This window comes from Gopherus evgoodei, chromosome 7, assembly GCF_007399415.2.
Source record: "Gopherus evgoodei ecotype Sinaloan lineage chromosome 7, rGopEvg1_v1.p, whole genome shotgun sequence".
Classification (NCBI taxonomy): Eukaryota; Metazoa; Chordata; order Testudines; family Testudinidae; genus Gopherus; species Gopherus evgoodei.
In genome coordinates, this window is record NC_044328.1 from 54,601,613 (window position 1) to 54,617,778 (window position 16,166).

Below are 16,166 nucleotides of genomic sequence, written 5' to 3' on the forward strand. Positions count from 1 at the left end.
CATTTTTAAGTGAGCCCAGACGTAATGCAGCCCATCTCGTAGGAGTCCCTGTTAGCCATTTAAAAACAACAGCTTCACATAGAGCACATACTGGTAGTGCACATCTTCTCTAAGACTGGTTACCACTTCAGAACATTGGCTACCAAGGGACAAACCAACTCTGACTATGATTGTCTTCACAAACTGGAGTTGGCACATGAGTATGTTCTACTGGGATACTAAAGGGTTATTTTTTAAACAGGACCATTGTTGAAGCCAAAGCTATACATGAGATGATATATTGTACATACACGGAACGGCTGATTTGTACTGTGTCGCTGAGCCTCCATTTTACGAAATAGCCTACAATTAACAGAGAAAGCTTGTTAAAAAAATCACACGTCTGGGTTCCAGCACATTTTTTATCCAATTCTTAAAAAGAAAAAAAATGATTCTAGGGTATTTCTCACAACAACAATAGTCATAAACATCTAGAACATAACTCTAAAAAGCTTTTGATAACCAAACATCTGTCCTCACGCTGCCTTCTTTTGCTGCTATTCTCCCTTCTTCCCCCACCACTGGTACTTGCACTTGCTTTATTCATACTGTATCCCCTCCTTTCACAGTGGCAAGGAAAATGTTGCTGCAGCAGCTGAAAACAGGTAACGTTTGCTGTGTATTCTTTTTCCCTCAGACTTTCCACACAAAGTTTTTACCTAAAAATACATCAGATGTATGCACTCTTTGAACAGATGAATTATAACGGTGTTTCAGCTGAGATGATTTGCTAGGGATGTTCATTTTCACATAGATATTTGAAAGATTCCTGGCCAGGTGGCAGACTATATTGGAATTGTGCAAAATATACCACATTACCTTTAATTCTAGAAAACAGAAAAATAAGCAGCATTTGATTGATGTTTTTGAAGTTCAATATTGTCATTGTTCAGCAGAGGTGAACAGTCCAGAAGTTCAAGAACCATTTCCATTTTTAATCAGATTCCCATGTTGTGGTCTAAGCTTCTCCACAGTTTTTTAAAATCTAAATTAGTTGAACTTCTTGGCATTTTAAAAGCAATTCTAAATCTGATTCTTGAGTTTTATTGATCATGGATTTAAAAGATACTAATCCTTCCCACATCTAGTATTTCTTTGCATTTATATAGTGCTTTTCCTCCCGAAATATCCCAATGCACTTACAAAATTCATAGTCTATCTATGTGTATATCTATATTATATACATTTATGTAGCTGTAGATAAAAATAACTTCAGCGCCAAACATTGAAATGCAACTACTTCTAGGATGAAGCTCTGCCATTATTTATCAGAGCATAGCAACTCTTTATAAGTTTAGAGCATAGAAATAAAGATTTAAGACAGTGCCTTCCTCTGATATCTTGATTACTCCAGACGCAACAAGGTTTTATGTCTGCTTTTAAAATAACCTGTATTTGAAAAAGTATTGCAGAGAATTAAAATCAGAGTAAGTGTGAGGATTGTCACCACTAACAACATGACCAGTCATGACTGGGATTCCCAGTAAGGAAAAAAAAAATCAGCAATTTACTGGGTCATACCAATAAGATGGAACAGAGGGGGAGGGAGTTGATATATGAAATAATTAGCAACCACATCCACGTTAAATAACAGAAGCAGAGAATGAAGGGTAGTGTCTATTGCTATTGCTTGTGTAGGACTGACTACATGATTACAGGGTTGCTTCATTGAAACTTAACTGCAAATCTCTCTTTGTTGGACTATCTTGAACAATTTCAGACATCTGTCTGGTTTTGGGGTCGCACTATATCTACTGAGTCACTTATGTTTGGTTGTGTTGTAACATGTCTTCGCCTCCATTGTCTCCATTGTCTCATTTCTGCTAGGTCTTATTTTGATATTGTGATGTCAATAATGTGGTCTCCAGTTTTAGCTGAAGGATAAAGAAGACTTTAATGAACCTGTAGATCTCTATCCTGGTTTTCAGAATGACTCCTGGCCATAGTCTTTAGTACAGCACTGAAGATTGGTGTGATTTCACATGTAACTCTGCAATGATATCAAAGGAGACTTAGGGGATAAAATAAGAGGACATTAGAGATTTGCTTATGTAAATCTCTTCCCAAATAAGATGTCAGTCTGAAAACTGAAGCCTTCTTCATCAAACAAAGAGCTAACCTGGCTTTTTTTAATGCTGAGGTTCAGCAGTTTCTCACTTTTTTTCCTTAAGGCCTTTCCCAGTGCATTGAAATACTAAGTCCTACGTCAGAGGAGTAGACTTGAGTGTTCTGAAATTATGTCCTGTTTGTTAGATTACATGGTAAGCATTTGGATCTCAAAAAACTAAGTGGAACAAATAAAACACTTCTCACTTAAAGGCACTGGCTGCTTTTTTGGCTGGTACTCTTCCTAGCTCTGAAAGACCTAATATTCATTTAAACAACTGGTAATGTGGTTAAAAATATATCTCATGCACATACACCCTTCTAATCTTTGTTACCCAGCCCTACAGGTTCTCATCATGTGGCACAGTATGTGACCTCAAGTATTTGGCATCCTCCTAAGTCACGCACCATGGATGCCAACATTGATAAAGCTAAGCCAGTGGCCTCCAAGGGTTCCGTGAGGTTTGGAACGAGTACAAGTCAAAGGGAAGCCAGTTACATCAGGACTGGCCAGAAAGCCCCTCTTACTTCATCCAATAATCAAAGGTATACTGCAACATGTAACTCCATAACTGACCTGGCTTGTGGCTTTGGTATGGTTTTGTAATAACATTCTCTAACTCTTTCATATGAAAAATCCCATTGCCTAAAAGGCAAATATCTACGTACTATAAATTTCACCAATTTTTAGTTCATATGCTTCCCATTGTAAGTGACCTTCTTAATGGCTTCCTCTACCAGCAGACAGGTGACAGCCACCTAGGAACCATCTCCACAGAAACAGCAGCTGATTCTATTGAATGGATGCTGTTGGCATCTGAATAGAGCTCTTCTTTCTACTAATGCAAGTCCAAAACACATTCATGTTGTGTTCTGCGCTAACTGCAATCTCCAGCACTTCCATCATTAATATATGCTACAGTAGAAGAGATTATTAGTTCTTTGACTGCTCATTTTCATTTATCTTCCCTACAATTTCAATCCTTTACCCTACCAGAGATTTCTTTGGAGCACCCGAAACAAAAACAACTTTGTGCACTACTTAAAAGAGACTAACTACTGCATTAATAACCCGTTCTTCAGTTACTATTGCAAGACTCTTAAACCCAGAATTTCATAGGGCTAGGACTCTTCTCAGGTAAAGGAGTGTAAACTGTACTTATTTTTAAGTGTTTGTGTGTGTTTGTGTATGTGTTTTAAATATGGTTGTTAATCATTATCATCTGCTTAACCTCTGCTGAACTGTGTTCCTTCTCATGAGTGATCATCAAAATGGTAACAGAATATACATACGTGTGTGTATATTCATCCACATAACTTTACCATGCTGAACATTTCATTTTATAGTTTATTAAGAAAATAGTGAGCTATTTAAGAACTCACATTTCCTTTGATTATCCCCTTAAAATATACAATACTGTAAAGACTGATGGAATAGGAGTTGGTTAAAAGTGAACTGGAGAAGAACCAGTAAGGAAACAACAGTAAATCACTTTAAGGTACTTACTCATAAAATTACTATTCATGCTTTGATATACGGTAGCTGTTTCATTTTATAAACCATTACTTCATCCTTTGTCAATCAGCAGACATCTGAAGAACTGCTAGGAAACTCCTGGCTCTGCCACTGATTCTCATGGTTGTTTTTGGTTACTCTGAATTCTGCTCCAAGTTACACCCATTCAGTGGGTTGAATATATTAACTGAGGGCAGAATTCCCTTTGGATTTGTTTCTCCATTTCTAAAAAGAAAAGTTCTAAGAGTTAATGTTCATAAAGAGCTTTCAAGCCGCAGACGTATATGTGCTAAGCATTATTATTTCTATGCAAAAAAAGAGAGAGACACTTGCTAAATTGCTACATATTTCTACAGCTTGCTCTTTGGTGTGTTTGGGATGTGCCTCCTATAGATACAAAAGGTGAAATCCTGGCTCTGGTGAAGTCAATGGCAACCACCCATTGCCTTTAATAGGGAAAGTATTTCCAGTCTAAGATTTTATAGGAGTTAATAGAACAACTGATTGTTCAACAGAATTACAAGCATTCATAAAACAGGGAACAACCCGTTTCTGCTATCATTACACTGTGGTAAATCTGGAGTCATTCCAGTAAAGACAGTGAAGTTACTCTGGATTCTACTGGTAAAAGTAAACAAAGTATTAGGTCCAAAGTGCAGAAGTTAAAGGCAGCAAGATCACATTGCTAAATGAGCTATTTATATATGCTTTGTGTAACTATCTTCTTATTCTCTGGAATAATGAATGCATATCCTAGTGATCTGTAGTTGCAGGAGAAGGATTCAGGCCTCTGTGACTTTTAGATTTCTAGTGCCTAAGTAAAGAAACCTTAAAAACATGTAACATTATTGTTTGATGTCCTTATAATGTAGTCTAATGTGCTTGCGTTCAGTTTTATTAAATCTACTGTAACATGCCCATCCACCTCAAACCTGCCCCCACACAGGTACATGTCCACATAAGTTCTTAGTGTTCCTTTGTTTGATTAATTATTGGGTATGTGTTTCAGCTCACATTGAAAAAGATCCACTACAAAAATTGAATAACCATACGATAGGCTTATTACCCATGGAGTGAAACCCTGACGCCAATGAAGCCTGTGGCAAAATTCCCATTGACTGTAGCGGGAACAGGATTTCACCCATGGTTTTTTGTCTTGCTCATTTGTGTTTCTTGTTAAGAAAAAACATACAGTAAATCGCATTTTGTTTAAGGCATGATTTCAGTCCATGCAAATTTGCCAGACCTAAGACATAACAGTAAAATGTAGAGTATCTCCGCTTTGGTGTGATATCCATTGCAAAAAGAGGAAATGCAGCTACCACACTGCTTGCAGAGACAGTCAAATACGTTGTGTTTTCTTTTATCTGTAAACATGGTATTGCATTCATAGCTCTGAAGCCAAGGCATTGTACAGCTACAGTGTTATATGTTTTAAATAATACATAATATATTTGGATAGTGGCTGAGGCAGATGAATCCACAGCATGTTAAAATATGACATCAAGAACAATGAGGATTAGATCTGAGTTTTTCATATGTGTATGAAGGTTGGAAAATTTATGTGGAAGAATTTGAAAGCCTAAATTGTAAATGTGGTGGATATTTTCACTAGTTTATTCATTCTGTAGCTAGTGGTAGATACAATATATAGAGAGAGAGATGGGGATTTTTTTTGTAAATATAAAATTGTTTCCTTCCCCTGTTTCTTTCTTTTGAATTTTGTTTGTTTCCTTTTCAAATGGGAACGTTCCAAATGACTCAGGTGTGTTTATTTCATTTTCTGACAGCTGGCTAGTAAATTCACTGTTTGCCTTCTGTTTTTCACATGTGTCATTAAAACATTTCAGCACAAGACATGGTGAGTTCCTCCTGAATGTAGCATGTGCTATTCATGCTGGGTAGGGGCTATGGTCTAATCGATAGGCAATGGCCTGGGACTCAGGAGCTTTAGGTTCAATTCCCCAGATGAGCCACAAACTTCTTGTGTAAATCAGTTAATCTACACTTCCCATCTGTAAAATAGAATAACACTTCCTCACCTCACAGAGTTGTTGTGAGGATAAAATCTATTAACAATTGCGAGGTGTTCAGATATCATGGTACTGAGGGACACAGAAGTACCTAAATATAGTGTTACAATCAATATTTTGTACACAAGAAGACTAGATGTAGTTTTGGTTTCAATAAGCCTATTTTATAATCCGATAAGGGCAGATACGTTGCTCTGGTCTGCTCCTGCTCCACTTGTGTGACAAAGGGAGCAGAAACTAACTTCATCTCCCAGGCAGGCTTTGGACTGGTATAGCAAACTTACATGCTGCCCCATCCCTTCTTTCAGCCCTAATGTTGGGGGTGGTGAGGGGCATGTCAGGGCTATGGCTTGCTACTCAAATTTTTGGTGGATGAAGAAAGTGCTGAGCAGAGAATGACTGAGCCATAATTAGCTCCCTAGAAATGCACCACCCCACACATTGCACTGAGGAGATTACACTCCAATAGTTTCTGCTCAGTAACATCCAGAACAGCAGTAACTTGTAGCAATTCTGTTTATTCAGGCCTATGACAATATCGTACAACTGGTTTCCTTTCATCAATATAATTTTTTTAATGCTTCCACCTAATGTAATCTCTGATCCGGAAGTTAACATTATGCATAAGTGAGTGAAATTTACCCTAGCACTGACGGTTCTTGGCAGGCCTCTACACAACCACCTAAGTCTCACATGCTGGGAGTTTTTTTCCCATTAACTTCAGTAGGACCAGGATTGAGCAGTAAGGCCTTATGTGCGGTGGGATGAATTTCACCCAAATGAGAACATTACTGAACTCAGCATTAAACCTAATTTTAGTCCTAACTCAGCTACAGAAAAAGCTTAACAAATGTGCTTTTGACCTTCCATATCTGTGCTCCGCCCCCAATTATCCAGCTTGCCACTCTGTTTGCAACTTTTGGAGTTAAACACAGTGGGTTTTGTGCCTTTACACAGTAAACGTACACCTTTTAAGATGCTTCTTGTTTTATTTAATTTAACTCTAATTAGTACACCTGTTGAGCATGCGCCAGTGTCTACCAGCTCTGCCTCTGCTCGTGTGCCAGTTGCTTCAGCCAATCAGCCTGCTAGTCCTACTCAAAACACATCCAGTCAGATGACACCAACATCAGCCACTCCCATCTCTGTAGTACAAGATTCCTTCTCTTCCTCTTTCCAAAGGTAATGCTTTTTTGCATTGTCTTTTTGCAAATGTCTCCCTGTTTGGTGTTTAGAAGTGCTGTGAATTTGTGTGTGTACATGGGAGTGGGGAGCAGAACTTTATTCAAGTTTGCAGAATACTGGGAAAATGTGTTGCCTCGTTTTATGTATTCTGAAGTTGTTTATTGTTGGAGTGTGGAATTTTTGTTTGCAAGGAAATTGCAAGATGCAAACTAATTTCAGACAAGATTAATCAAATATCTCTGTAAGTGAGGAATATAACTTACATTTTCAAAAAAAGAAAATCTGACGTTAAAAATAAAACTATTTTATCACCGGTAGTGAGGACACCAAAGTTTCATAATAATTAAAATAGCAAGTGAAAATACTTTACATTGCATTACAGCAGTGTTAAAATTATCAAGAAATAAACAGGTTAATAAATTGGGCAAGCTAATATAAAGATCCATCTGGATTTTAATATACCTTAGCAAAGATAACGTTCTTTAGAAGTTCAAAGAAGAAAATGCAAAATGCAGTTTAACGCTTTGAGTGATAACACACTGTGTATAGTAGGATCTTTGATATCTACTGGAATGTGACAGACCTCAGTATTATGGGATGTGCCAAGTATGGGATGTCAGTAGATCCATTCATTTGAGGGTTGACTTCTCTATAAAGGCACTAAGTTGATTTATTTCTATTTAACTGTGTTTTTTTTCTAATAAGATTTAACTTTACAATTAATACAGGATTTAAAAAGGAACAAAGGTAGTAATTCAGAGTCTATTCTCAATTCACTGAGCATTCATAATTGCTATATAATACAGAGAATTATACATGTATATCTAGGGTGAACAGACTCCTCAGACTGTGGGGAAAATGGGTGATGTTTACAATCTTGCTATTTGCATCATAATAATTGTCAAAAGAATAAGAGTGACTTCATGTTGTACCTTTTTTCTTTTCTCTTTTAGAGTTTTTACTCCTAAAAGCTTTGAAAATCATTTACCTTGCACATTTTAGCCCACTTTAAGTGGCCAGGAACAAAAAGTCTCCCCTTCAATAATATGAACTACTCTCAAATAATAGAGGCTCAAAATGTGACCTACAGTATCTTAAAATTGCATAATTTGGTAGGAAATGTTCTTTCTGTTCTAAAGACTTTGGGTTTTTTTTTTTAACCTGCTATTCTTTCACCAAGACACTTTAAAAATATTTATGAATATTGACTTTTTTTAGCTGCTAATATCTCAGATTTCTTTCAAAATACTTTTTGTTTGACTCTGTATTTTTGTTCTGATGCCATAGAGTCAGACATCCAGCCAGCAAAAGGAGACTAAGCAAAGTACTACACCCTATTTTCATAATTATATTGATAACATCATTGCTTGAGAAGCATTTCACATACAATAATTGTTTAAATAATTTTAGCCCTCAGTATATCTTTACTTAAACTGCTGCACAAAGAAAATGGAGTGTCTAATACATTCTTGAAAAGCAAATCCCTACTCCATATAGGTAAGAATATAAACAACCTTTTGGGATTGACCACAACAAAAATGACCATAAGACCCTTGTGCTCTTTACTCTGGCATTAGCTGAATATTTAAATGCTTGTCATGACTTCTGATTCAAATATATTGGTCTTTACAGGGTAAAAATGTATGCCGTTCAAACAAGATACTTGTCTGAACCACCACCTTTCTTAGCTATCCAGAGAGTCCTGTTTTAATATTTTTTCTGTAACTTGTGCGTTTTGTCTTCTGTAGGAATGTGCTTGGTTGTGCTATACTGTAGGTCTGTAGAGTGGTCGTCTTATACCTGAACTCATACATGGCTCAGTTCTGAGATGTCACTATTGTTCTCCTTGTAACATTCTTTTGTACATGCTTTCATGCTTTTACTGTGTCCTCTGCAGAGTGCTTGCAGGCCCCAGCTGTCTGTCACAGCCTAAACCTTTCCCTGGGTTCAAGAACATGTCACAAGCAGCTTCCACTGTTTAATCTGCTATCTCTGCTCAGTCTAGTATATTTGCAAACATTTCTCCTTTTTCTTTTCAGTTAGATTGTTTTCACTCTTCATTATTCACTCCAGTTTGAGGTCCCTAACTTCTTAAAAGATTGGCTTGGGAGAGAACATTGAGAAGTGTAAAATTTACTCAATGGAGCCGCCTGTTTGTTTTGATCTTGTCTAAATTAAAACCAAGCTAAGAAAAAATCTTGATCTTTCAAGTATTAGGTTTAAAGGACGTGACTAAAAAATATTCTCAGAGCTCAGACAGCTAGTTGTAGGTCAAATTCAAATTTGTTTGTGTGGTGTTTGTCTAATTAAGAGAGGTGGCAACCCCAGACTGTGTTTTACTTAGTGAAAAATTTGGATCATAATGTGACTAACTGACTCATTTTTAAAGGTTCATCAGACCTGCTTTTATTGTATTTAAACAAGGATTAACTAATGACAGATCACTAGTGGGAGAAGGGTTAGAAATAGTTATCACTAGAAACACAGAATGCAACCATAATGCTTTCTGCCAGGCTTTCCTAGTTGCTATGGAGCATTTATGTTTAATCAAGCTGAACAGTAGAGAAGGCAATGGATTTAAGATTTATTATTTGAGCACAATTAGATAGTGCTGATGATGAGAGAGACTGAGTCAGTTAGTAATGCAGTTGAGGTAATAATTATCCAAGTGTGTTTTATCTCAGCATAAAACAGACAGAAATCACCGCAAGGTGCTGTTTGAAGTGAAAAGAGCTCACAGGTTTGAAGGCCAAATCTGGAGAAATGTTATATATAAAAATCTGGGGAACATTATAGAAAATATAAGTGACTATGCAAGCATATCTCAAACCTTTCAATATGTTGTCATTTCTCTAGCACAGGGATGGGCAAACTTTTTGGCCCGAGGACCACATCTGGGTATGGAAATTGTATGGTGGGCCATGAATGAAATTGGGGGTTGGGGTGTAGGAGAAGTTGAGGGCTCCAGCTGGCGGCGCAGGCTCTGGGGTGGGGTTGGGGATAAGGGTTGGTGGTGCAGGAGAGTGCTCCAGGCTGGGACCAAGGGGTTTGGAGGGCAGGAGGGGAATCAGGACTGGGGCATGCGGTTGGGGCACAGGAGGGAGTCAGAGGTGCAGATCTGGGCGGCACTTACCTCAAGCAGCTCCCAGAAGCAGCGGCATGTCCCCTCTCCAGCTCCTACGTGGAGGCACAGCCAGACAGCTCTGGCCGCTGCCCTCTCTGCAGGCGCCATCCCTGCAGCTCCCATTGGCTGGGAGCCCATTGGGCAGGGGTGGCACTTGAGGCAGGGGCAGCATGCAGAGCCCCCTGGCGTCCCCTATGCATAGGAGCTGGAGAGGGACATGCCGCTGCTTCTGGGAGCCATGGCACATGCAAAGCCGGGAAAGCCCGCGACCCTGCTTCCTGGCAGGAGCTCAAGGGCCAGATCAAAACATCTGAAGGGCCGAATGTGGCCTCTGGGCTGTAGTTTGCCCACCCCTGCTCTAGCAACAATGCAGAATTGAAAGAGCTATGGGATGGAAAATCGTTATTGGTTCTGGAATGTAAATATGCACACTAAGCACGCCATCTGATTCTATAATTCCCATATTCAGCAAGCTAAACCAAACTAGGCGAAATTAATTCTTGGTGTAATTCCACTGACTTCAGTGGAGATACACCAGAGATAAATGTATCTCATTGGGCACTACAATTGACTTCTAATTTTCCTCATTAACGTCTGAAAACAGTGTAAATCCTAGGTCAAATCTGCAACCATGGCCATTCCAAATAAATAAATGAAAGCAATCAGAGCTGTAAGAACTCAAGGATCATGTGGAGAAGTGAAGAACTGATTGATGTGTTCATGTGGTCCATACATTTTCACTTTACATAAAGTTAATGAGGCACTGGATTAATTTAATATGTATATATATGGTGAAATAGAGCAAAATAATTGCTAGGGGAATTCACTGAGAAGCCAGATGTTGCCAGGACTGGAAAATCTTGCCATAATACCTTCAATATCTTGGAAGGGGGCCTCTTATTGACATTGCATCACTTCACTAAACAGTTTTACAAGTATTCAGATAAGTGTCGATTTTTAGCTTTCTATGTGTATGGCCAAGATTTTTAAAAGTGACCGGTGATTTTGGATGCCTCCATTACTTTTGGGTTTCCAGCCTGAGACATCTTAAAGAGGTCTTATTTTCAAAGGGTGGATGCTCAATATTTTCCAAAAGAATTCTTTTACTGCATTTGCATCCGACTCTGTGCTTGGTTACACTTGTAAATGGTGCTGGGTCTATCTTGTCCGATTGAATGCTTCCCTCCCACCCAAATCTCTCTGATTTTAACTAGAATTTATTTATTTCAGAATTGGGTCTGAGATTATTGAGATTGATTAAAAAATTTAATTACCAAAGAAGCTCTCTTACTTGCTCAGGGGGGAAAAAATACTACATATAGTTAGGCATGATGATTGGCACTCAAAAGTTATTCCTTTAGAGGATGTGGTCCTAGCTGACATGTAAACTCATGGGAAATATTTCTCTCTGTTTGTAATTAAACCTTATCCATAGATAAGAACAAAATTTGTAAACAAATGTAAGTCCTGGTTCTTACTCTCGCAAGCCAGGGAATTTGCATCAAAATTTTGTTAGTCTGCATTCCAAGCCTTCCAGATTGCTACTATTGGGGTCTCTTTTAAAATGGCAGCAAAAGGGATTTGCAAGGGTGATTGCCCTTAGCTCTAATGGGAGTTACAGATGTAAAATCACTTGAACATGGATAAATGAAGAGACTCCTAAATGTGCAAATTCATTCAGCTTCCCATAATAAGGCAAAGAAAGCAGAAACAGATTAGAATAGTGATTATATGGAATAATGCTCAGAAACTGCTCAGAAGCTGTTTGCAGCAAGTAGCAAATAGCAGCTTAGCCCCGGTCTACACTAGGGAGCTGGATCAATATAAGTTACTCAACTTTAGCTATGTAAATAATGTAGCTCTCCCATCAACTCTGCCTGCACCTCTCATCGCGCTGGAGTACAGGAGTCGACGGGAGAGTGCTCGGGGGTTGATTTATCACATCTAGACTAGACGCAATAAATCGATCCCCACTGGATTGATCGCTGCCTGCTGATCTGGCAGGTAGTGTAGACATACCCCTAGAAGCAATTGCTCATGGTTGGTCCACAGCAGAGGTAATTGGAGTGGAAACTAACTGCACATTGGCTCCAAAGAATAATTCCAAATATTTGTGGTCTTAGCACCGGACCCTGCCAACATTTGGCAGTGTAGTAACTTTCAAAAATTTCATAATGCAGATTTCAGGTTATTCCGAGGAGCATTTATTTTATTAACCAAACTGATTATTAAGATAATTTGTTCATAAACCGAAGCTGTCTCCTTTATATTCAGCTTCTCCCTGCTGTCTGATTTGTTCAGCGATGCCACAGTCCAGTGCTTCTGATATTGACATTTAACTGCCAGAGGAGTCATTATGGTGTCACAACTGCTGGGCTGTAAGGCATCAGCGAGCAGCGAGAGAGAGGTAGGATATAAAACTTCTGTTTGTGTATACAGTCACTGACAAATCCATCAGACGGAGAGGGAAAGAAAGCCAGAAAAAATGTGATGGCTTAAGAAAGACTTTCTCACAACAATTTTTTATAGCAGGTTAGTGATTTCTAAAAACTGCCCACTCAGACTGACACCACAGTCCTGTCTCAGGCACAGTATCTACTAAGTAGGAATAAGACGGGAAGGATGGATTGATCCAGGTAGGAGTTACAGGAGAATCCAGTTCCCAAGGTTCTCTGTTAATTGTTTGTTCCACCTGAGGGCTTCATTCATTGAAAAGCAATCCAAGTCTAGTCTGTTGTCCATAAAATCCCAGAGCTGGACTTTGCAATCAGACTTAGTTGGATGAACCAGTTGCTCTTCATGAATAAAACTAAGGAAGCATCACCTGAATCTAAAATCCTGAGACACAAAAGCTATCTGGTGTGTGTTTTCTTGACAGTGGTCCAAATTCTTTTCTCATTTACACCTATGTAACTGCATTAGGCTTGGCCTGGTGTAATTGAGGGAAAAATGGTGACTGTGTGTACTAGTAAGTAGGAAGTAACTAGTAAGGTATTTGCTTCCTGTTACGTCCATGGTATATTAACTGCTCATGAGGCCAACTACAGGTTCTTCTTGGAGTGATTGTTCATGTGTATTCCACAATAGGTGTGCGTGCTCGCCACATGCACAGTGTTGGAAGTTTTTCCCCTAGCAGTACCCATAGAGGGGAGCGCCCCACTGTGTCGTCTGGAGTGGTGCCTGCCTGGCACGGTATAAGGGGAGCTGCTTGCTTCCCCACACCCTCAGTTCCTTCTTGCCACCAGTGAAGGTGCATTGGAACTGCTCAGCTCCAGTTTTGCTGCAGCTTGTCCCCAGAACTGTTTGTTTGTTCATTAGTACCTGTAGTCAGTTAGCTATTTCAGTTAGTTTAATTAGTTAGTGAGCGCAGGCCAGGGCATGTCCCACGCCCCAGGATTTAAGTCGTTCGGCTCTTGTAGGTGTTCTGTGCCAAGGAGTGACCCACATGTGGACTGTCTGCGCTGCTTGGGAGAAAGCCATATCAGCAAAAGGTGCAAGATCTGCAAGTTGTTCAGGCCCTGGACTGAAAAAGAACGGGACATTAGGCTCCAGGCCATCCTGATGGAGTCGGCGCTGGCACACCGCTCTGAACCAGTACCCGGCACCGTGGCGTCAGTATGTGAAGACCCTCCAGTACCATTGACCAGTTGGCACCGCTCCCCTTCCATGGGGCATGCCAAGAGGACTGGAAAGACTCCCTCTTTGCAACGGCACTGAGGGAAGTCTGGGACAGAGGCTAGGCCCATTCAGGTAGCCCTCGATCCCCACCAGGCCCTAGGCCTCTGACTCATGTTGAGCAGAGTAACCCAGCCCCTTCGGAGCAGGCCTCTCTGGATGTCTGGATGCCATCTGCACCTGAAGCTCTCCAGGCAGCCAGGAATGTCACATCCAAGCCAGTGCCCGAAGCTCCACTAATGTCAGCTAATGAAAGCCGCCACTAGGATCGCCGCAGTTGCCGCCAGCCCAGTACCGGTCTCGGTCAAGGGAACGTTCCCAACACTGCGCACCACCCAGTGACCATTCAGGTCTCAGTCCATGTGGATCACCTTCGATGCCAGCCAGACTGTCTGAATGGGTGCTGTCTGACCGGGACTCCTAGAACCACCTGTCTTCGCAGAGCGAATATTGACAGGACCATGGGGGATGTCACCAACGGTCCTCATCTCGAAGGAGGTACCGCAGTCAGTCACGGCACAACTGTTGACACCGTTCCCATTCGGACTCCTGCTCCAACTCTCTGCCAAGGCACCATAGCCCAGGGCATCGATCGCTGGCATCTCGCCATCGCGGGTCCACCCATCGAGGCCGTTCGCCGAGCAGCTACTACCGTCGGTGCCGTTTGTCTGCCTTGAGATCGCGGTCCCTTGACTGATGAAAATCCCGGCACTGCTGCTACTCCCAGTCCAGAGGCAGCAGCGGGTCGTACACCAGCCCAGCCTCTGCTCACAGCTGCCTGTCTGTGGGCCAGGCTAGTCAGCCTGAACAGCCAGCCCTGCCGGTGCCTCAGCAAGTGCAGTGGCACCGAGCGTCGTGGCCACCCCAGTGGTACCAGTGGGCAATGTGGGCTTTGGTGCAGCCCCCAGTGGAATTCACTTGGTGGCCACAGTGTTGGAAGCACCGTCAGCCTCCATCCCTAGACCCCAAGAAAGGAGTCGGAGGGACTCGTCCTCAGCACCGGTCTCCTCACGCTGTCCGGAGGAGTTGATTGCGGCCTCGCCCCCCTCTGTCCCGCAGGAGGACTACCGAGCCCACCAAGACCTCTTAAAAAGGGTGGCAGTGAGCCTCCTCCTCCAGGCAGAGGAGATGGAGGAGCCCTCAGACTCCCTGTTCAATGTGCTGTCCCCTTCGGCACAGGGCAGGGTGGCCTTGCTGCTCCATGAAGCATGTCCTGTGGCAGACACCAGCCTCGTTGGCTCCCATCTCTAAGAAGGCGGTACACAGGGCCGTCCTTAGGCATAGGCAGAATAGGCAGCTGCGTAGGGCCTCACACTGCCTGGGGGCACCACTCTGCAGGCAGCCCAGACAGTGTAGAAGCAGGGCTGCTGGGTCCTAGAGAGAGCCGAATGCAGCACAGTCTGAGGAATGGGATTGGCTGCTGGGGTCTCTGGGAAGGGAAGGGGGGTAGGGTTGGGAAAGGAGCTCACCAGTGAGTGTGACTCTTTCCCCCCGGCTGAGGTCAGGTGAGGTAGGCTCTGTGGCTCTGGAACCAGTATCCTTTGTTGTCTCCCATAACATCCATTCTTCTCCCCCCTGCCCCACGGAGCACCCCCTCCTTTCTCCCTCCTCCTCAGAAGCACCCCTCTCTCTCTCCTCCCTCCCCTCCGTCAGGGCTGGGTTGGGTGAGGTGCTGGGGGTAGGTTGGGGGAGGGGAGGCTGGCTGCTTGCTGAGGAATGAAAGTGAAAGTAACTCACTTCCTGGGCAGGCAGCCAGAATTGAAATGTCACACAGGGTTTGGATGGGGATAGCCAGATGTGTGACAAATCGGGATTGGGGTAGGGTGAGCAGATATCCCTATTTTATAGGGCCAGTCCCAATTTTGGGGTCTTTTTCTTATATAGGCTCCTTTTACCCCCACCCCCACCTATCCCTGTCCTGATTTTACACACTTTCTGTCTGGTCACTCTAGGTGGGGGTAATTGGTGCCTATATAAGACAAAGCCCCAAATATCAGGACTGGCCCTATAAAATCAGGACATCTGGATCTGGCCACCCTAGCTGGGGAGCGCCTCTCCCTCAGGCTGGCAGCTGCCAGCGATCCATCTCATCCGGGGGGAGCTGCACAGGGCAGGATGAGCTGCTGTGGCTCCATGGGTGCCCTGTCCCTGAGATCAGATGCTGTGCTAACTTCACCATGGTCCATAAGGCTGGTGGTGGTGCCCATTGGCGTGTGATTGGACCTGAGGGGTTGCTGCTGCTGTTGCCACTCTGCACCCCAAAAGGTGGATTTTGGGGTCCTGCAGTTTTCCACCTATCTCCTCTTCTACTGCAGCTGTTGGACCAGCGGGCTGCGGGGTGAGCCAAGCATGAAAGCAGTACTGTGTTGCCATTTAGATTGTCATTTAACAACTTTGTTTGCCAAAAATTCTTGCTAACAATCCTGAATCCAATTTCAATATTATTTAAAAAAAAATCAATATCTTAGCCAAAAACAGAAAATTAAGT

At 42.0% G+C, this 16,166-nt stretch overlaps 1 protein-coding gene across 10 annotated transcripts in view; it reads left to right on the plus strand.

Annotated features, from left to right (window-relative positions):
* LDB3 (LIM domain binding 3) overlaps positions 1 to 16,166 on the plus strand; it is a 255,403-nt gene that overhangs the window by 201,576 nt on the left and 37,661 nt on the right. For 6 of the 10 annotated variants that reach the window (XM_030569175.1, XM_030569173.1, XM_030569174.1 and 3 more), the window contains 3 exons: positions 609 to 644; positions 2,485 to 2,691; positions 6,706 to 6,876. The exons of 1 other annotated variant lie outside the window; for it this stretch is intronic. In XM_030569175.1, coding sequence (XP_030425035.1) covers positions 609 to 644; positions 2,485 to 2,691; positions 6,706 to 6,876 — 414 coding nt within the window. The remainder of the gene's footprint in view (positions 1 to 608; positions 645 to 2,484; positions 2,692 to 6,705; positions 6,877 to 16,166) is intronic. 3 more of the 10 variants (XM_030569179.1, XM_030569180.1, XM_030569181.1) reach the window with 3 other exon arrangements.